The sequence below is a fragment of the Silene latifolia genome, chromosome 6 (assembly GCF_048544455.1).
Source record: "Silene latifolia isolate original U9 population chromosome 6, ASM4854445v1, whole genome shotgun sequence".
Lineage (NCBI taxonomy): Eukaryota > Viridiplantae > Streptophyta > Magnoliopsida > Caryophyllales > Caryophyllaceae > Silene > Silene latifolia.
In genome coordinates, this window is record NC_133531.1 from 12,312,021 (window position 1) to 12,318,052 (window position 6,032).

General features: G+C 36.1%; 1 protein-coding gene across 1 annotated transcript; it reads right to left on the reverse strand.

Annotated features, from left to right (window-relative positions):
* Positions 1-206: 206 nt before the first annotated feature.
* Positions 207-5,255, reverse strand: LOC141586375 (cyclin-A1-4-like). The gene is made up of 11 exons (XM_074407581.1): positions 4,956-5,255; positions 2,886-3,303; positions 2,539-2,672; positions 2,257-2,349; positions 1,912-2,045; positions 1,744-1,819; positions 1,575-1,651; positions 1,406-1,439; positions 1,114-1,260; positions 884-1,018; positions 207-694 (listed from the first exon to the last, which is right to left on the reverse strand). Exons 1-11 carry the CDS (start codon positions 5,097-5,099, stop codon positions 623-625), a joined length of 1,464 nt encoding a protein of 487 aa, XP_074263682.1. The 5' UTR covers positions 5,100-5,255; the 3' UTR covers positions 207-622.
* Positions 5,256-6,032: the final 777 nt, after the last annotated feature.

The following is a 6,032-nucleotide window of genomic DNA, read 5'->3' on the forward strand; positions in this document are numbered from 1 at the left end:
TCTAATATTGGATATGGATACATGTTCTGACAACAAAAAAAAAAACAAAAAAAAAAAAACAAAAAAAAAAATATTAAACATGGAGCTTACTTAGCTAACTCTTAATTTACAAATCATTTTTTAAAAAAACCAAAAAAAAAAGTACAAATCATTAGCTCGGATGTGACATAATAATGTATCGAAAAAAAACTAGTTCCGAGTGGGCATTGAGCTCAAATTCATTATCTTTTGAATTAGAATGCTTCAAGGGAATATGAGATCATATAACTGGACATTTTGCAATATTCACCTATCTACTACAGATTCATCATAGCTTCAAAATTTAAGAATTTGCAATCAACATTTTCTGAAATAGTTACACGGACTGTAACTCAATCTCCAAATGACATGCAAATCGATTGAGGCGTATGTTCTAAGTCCTTCTAACAGTGGGACAGCGGAAGCAGGATTAATAAGTTTTTCTACAGTCTCAGTACATGGCAGACAGAAAGGTGGCGTGAATATACTGTAGCCAATGTAGCAATCTGTTATGACGAAGCTGGTGACGCCTACTCAACTGGCTTTTTGACTATACTGGAGCCAGTGTAGCATTCTGCATCGAAGAAGCTGGTTTTGAATATAGTCAGCAGCTTGAATTCTGGAAGTACTCTGCGGGTATTGATGAAGGACAATGCTTCTTTGCCACGGACTTGTACTGAAGAAAATATATTTGCAAGGTATTAATATATTTACAGAGTACATTATTATGCGGCCTAAAACGCTCATGCCTTCTATGTATGTGTCACAGAGATTAAATCTGTCTGGGGTCTTTAAAAAGGGGGTTTAATTTGTGACAGATTCTTGTAAATAAAACTAAGTGTGCCGGAAGTTCTCTGAGTTATACCTTATGATGACTATACTTCTCTCTGATTGCTGGTAAACTAGAGCTATGGCTGTTCAGGCACAGCTGATGAAGAGCTTTAACACATTCCTCTAAGTCAGAAGCCTCGTAAAGCGTATAATGCCGCAAAGTAGCGTTCTGTACAATCATCAATGGAAAAACAGATAAATAAATGCTACTAAATCAAGAGACCAAAAGGCAAAAACCGAAACTAGACCATCATAGGCACATACCCAAGGTCTAGAAGAAGTAAGCATGTATTTGGCTAAAAAGACTGATGAAGCAGCAATGAGTGATGGGGCATATTTAAGCATGCTGTACTCCAAAAGAGATAGTTCTGCCACGTAGTTTGCGAGGCACTCGAGCTGGAATGCTGGCACCTATGCAATAACGCAGCACGAGAAGAAATAATGAGAACATAACACACTGTTGCATTTGCATAGAGCTAAATATTTGGGAGTTTCTAGAACAGATAATACGCAAGAACCAGTGTAAGACGTAAGATGATCGGAATAACAAACACACCTCATTCATCACCTGAGCAGCCCGAACAAATCGCCTGATTAACAGCCAACAGATAAAATAAAAGTCAGTACAAGTTTGCTAATCTGATAAACTTATTACAGAAATTAAATAATTTATAACTACATAATGTTGGAAAATCATCATGCAACACAAACATTCCATAGTATACCTTAAAAAGTTTTTGGTCGTTGGGGCAGTCATTTCAAACTTCAGAAAGTTCAGAACTGCAGATTCCATTTGCAAAACCTTTACAGACAAGGTTATTTAAGTCAATTTTGTGAAAGTATTCAACCTTTGAAGGAATGTGAAAAAAAATAACATGGTGTTAAAATTCATACCTCTTCTTTGAAGTAAGTGTTGTCTGTAATATAACAAAATTCCTCCACCTGAGGCGCGCATATCTCTTCATATTTTCTGCAAAAATCCATCATATACTCTCAGATTCAGAAATTCATTTTACCCAACAGAAATTACAAAAAGAGAAACTAGAAAGATAGATGGCTTACGCTGCAATCATCATGCAAGCTACACCTAGTAATTGCAAACGCTGTCTGTTCATTGCATTGCCAGATAGATATCTATCTATGTAATTAACAGTTAGATATAATGTGTCAGGGACGAGCCTGTATTCTTCAGCAACCTGCAATGTTTAACAAAGAGAATACAGCTTCAGTTTAATGGATTATCACGGTAAGAACTTGAATACCATTAACAAAACATCATTCAAGACATTTTGAAAGCAGTACTACTCCAAGAATTAACTCTGATTGATGTTCGACACAAAAGGCGAAATTCAACCATTTGAGCATATAAATTTGATATAAGAAAATCATGAATGGACACTTAGCTACCTCAACAAGCCAGTCAACAAGTATGGCGCGCATGCTGGCATTTATATCTTTTTGAGTCTGCTCCATAAAGTCTGTTGATGGTCTTTTCTGTGTCTGAAAAAAATCATGAGTTGATAAATGAAACTGTATTTACAAGATACCCAAATTTGATCATACAGAAATAATTATATTACATAACAGATAGTTTCGAACTAAAAAATGGGTGGCAAGGATGTCAAAGAGCATGAAAAAATTGAGAGAAATGGAAAGAATGTTTTAAATGTGAGCGTGAAGATTGAATACCTCTGATTCTCGTAAATGCTTATAGATGTCACAAGCTATTGTCGAACAAAACTGAGGATCCATGTGATTGTCATCAACGTCAACGACTTTATCAATTTCCATGGCTGAAACTATCTCTCTTTTGCAGAAACTTCCTACAAAGGTGGCATTACACACGGTTAATAATGAGAGCTAAAAATTCTGGATGGCAGATTAGTAACAGGTACTATCAGTTTAAGCAGCAAACTGTGTTTGATGAAGGATAAGGTACCGTAGCATTTGAGCAATTTACTACCACATGTTTAGACCCTTTTTTACTCTTGGGAGTGATTAATAACCAGATACCTACTGATTAGTAAACAATTAACCTGTAGTTTCCATGTCATCAGAAATGTAAAGATTTTTGGATGTTTTTCTTTCGATTGAGCAAAGTGCAGCTACATCATTCTCATCCATATATTCAACTTCTGGGCTCTTCAAAGAATCACAAGTAGACATTGATTCATCCATGGAAACAGATTGTGCATCTTCCGGAGTTGGAGTCGTATCCATGGTACATGAAGCTGGATGGCGAGTGATATGAGATTGTTCTCCTTTTCCATTTGGTAAACTAGCCTTGCAAGAAACCAGAACATTACTTCTTGTGAAAGCTGTTTTCAACGGAACCACAGCGCTGGGTTTGGAGTTCAGTGTGGCAGACGGGTTTTCTGCAGGGAAGCTTGTACTGCGGACTCCTGTACTACTATCCCTTTTGGCCTTGGTGCTTTTGGTAATGGCACTCGGTACCTTCACATATTAAATTACACCACTTAGAAGAAGTTTCACGAAAATGCAAAAACGCTCATATACACAACAATTTTATTTTCAAGGATTTAGAACTAACAACTAAAAGAACTAATAGGCGAAACAAGCATAGAAAGATTAGGAAGCTTGTAGAGATGATTCACTTGATTTTAAATAACCGCCATGATAGAATATGATTGAAATAATCATAATTTGTAAGAGGGCTAAGCAAATCATATGACCGAGGTTATTACAGGTGGCTTAGTTTCAAGAAATTTAGACTCCATGTAAGAGCTAGACAAGCATAATAGATGGTCAAAACAAAGGGGAGAAGGGAAATAATAGTGATCAAGGCATGAACAAGCGAAGTGGGTAATTATCGCCTTCCCTCTCACATTCCGTCTTCCAAGTTCACTGTTACCTCCTCCATCACGTTGTTTCTTTTTCCATGACCGACTAAACTGGATGTGCTTCTTTTATCGTAAATTAGCACACAATTAACTCATTTTCATCAATGGTCATTTGGGAACTGCTTTTATCGTAAATTAGTACACATTTTGACTCATTTTCATCAACAGTCATTTGGAAACTTCTTTTATCGTAAGCTATCATCTAACGCAAGACGCGAGTGCTTGCATTCTTCATCAAGGTATGTTTAGTCTAAAGAGCAATTTCAGCCAATGGAAGGGGGAACAAACTATACTGAATCTGAGACGGAGAAATTGTCCGAAAAGATTGAACTTTCTCAGTAACAAACAATAGTGCAAGAACATTTCAGTGAAAAAATCATACAGCATTGCCAAACAATTGAACACAGAGCATTCATCCTTGTGTGTAAGCTTTTTAAAAGCGTTCGCGCTACACCGTCTCACAACAAGGTCCAATGTAAGAACAAATGTAGGTTGTAGGCTATAATGTAATTCTACTAGACTAGTTTCTTGGATTCTTCATCAACTTATACATTCAATCAGAATTTAATTATCTTCGAAAAACCTCGACTTTCGCAGTAACACACATTACAACACAGAAGTACAGAACTGTTCAAGAACATTTCAACTATAAATTCAGATAACATTTCAAAAACCCTTGCGCGGGACTGTTTCACATCAATGTAACCAATAATGTATATTTTCCGTCCCAATCATTTGTTTCCCTTTTATATTCCTTGTAACGATTATTTTAATGAAAGGTAAATAAATCATTGAGACGGAGGAAGTAATAATTGTACAATTCTTCATCAAATTATACATTAAATCAGACAGCGAGCAATAGTGCAAGAACATTTCAATTATAAAATCAGATAACATTTCAAAAACCCTCGCGCGGGGACCGTTTCACATCAATGTAGCCAATGATGTATTATTTCCGTCTCAATCATTCGTTTACTTTTTATATTCCGATTATTTCAGTGAACGGTAAATAAATGACCGAGATGAAGGAAGTAATAATTGAACAATTCTTCATCAAATTATACATTAAATCAGAGACGAATATCTCGACATTCTCAGTAGCGAACAATAATGCAAGAACATTTCAGTTATAAAACACATTCCGTCTCAATCACTTGTTTACCGTCTATGTCGGGGCATTTTAATCAAATGTAAACAAATGATTGGACAAAACAAGTTTCTTGGAAAGAAAGAAAGAAAGCGTACCAAAGAAGGACGAGGATGATTAGTAAGGTTAGAAAGAGGCGGACGTTTCTTGGTCAACTTAGGATTATTAACCACCTTAACACCACCACCACCGTTACCATTTTCCGAACCCGACAATCGATTCCGGTGCGTTTGCGTCGACATTACAAATTTACGGAATTCCGATTCGTAATTCTTAATTCGTAATTTGTAATTTGTAATTTGTAATTTGTAATTTGTAATTTCTTGAGGTTTTTGTTTTTGAAACTTGGAGTTGCGCTCTAAATCTTTTTGTAGTGTGTCTTAATATTTTGTGTTTGTGCGTAGGAGTGTCACGCTTATATGTAGTTTTATGTGGGTAGTGTAGGACTGTAGGAGCGTCGTTATTTGGTTTTGGATTCTTGCAGTTTAATGTCTGGGTTTGTATTCTATTGGGTTTTAAATTTTGAATTTGAACTTGGCCTTGGTTTTGTCAGATTTGTTTACTTTGGGGATTACTTTTTGTACCAGTGTATTGGTTTCTGTATTTTGTTGCAACGACTATTTGAGGGCTTTTATGGTATTTCACTATTCAATCGGTCTTCTTTAAGACGGTTATATCCAAACCTGATAAACGGGTTAATCGGATCGGATCTTGCGTCGGGTCAGGCAAGTTCGAGTCATTTTTGTGTTGACTATTTTCAAGTTATTTATGGATAAGATCGGGTTATATTAGGTCGGTCAGCTCGGGTTCGAGTCAAGCTGGGGTCTTAAGTTCGGGCACGGGTCGAGTCATTTGGTCCAGGTCACTCATATCTGTTTTAAGTGTAAACGAATTTAAATATTGCCCCATATGGATGGATAGAACAAGAGTTTATCATTCGTTGGACATTCTATTTTTCGTCTCATCCATTTATTTGACTCATTTTATCGTTTAAGACGAATATGTCCGTCTTAAACAAGAATTCGTGTAGGATTTAGGATGCAACATAGGCTGCACAGTTGTTCTTTTGTAAGGTCGTCTTAGACAAAAGTTGTGTGAAACAGTTATTAACGCAAATGTCATGACCCATAAAACGAGAAGTTAATTCTTAAAAGAATCTGTTTTACAATCTTTTA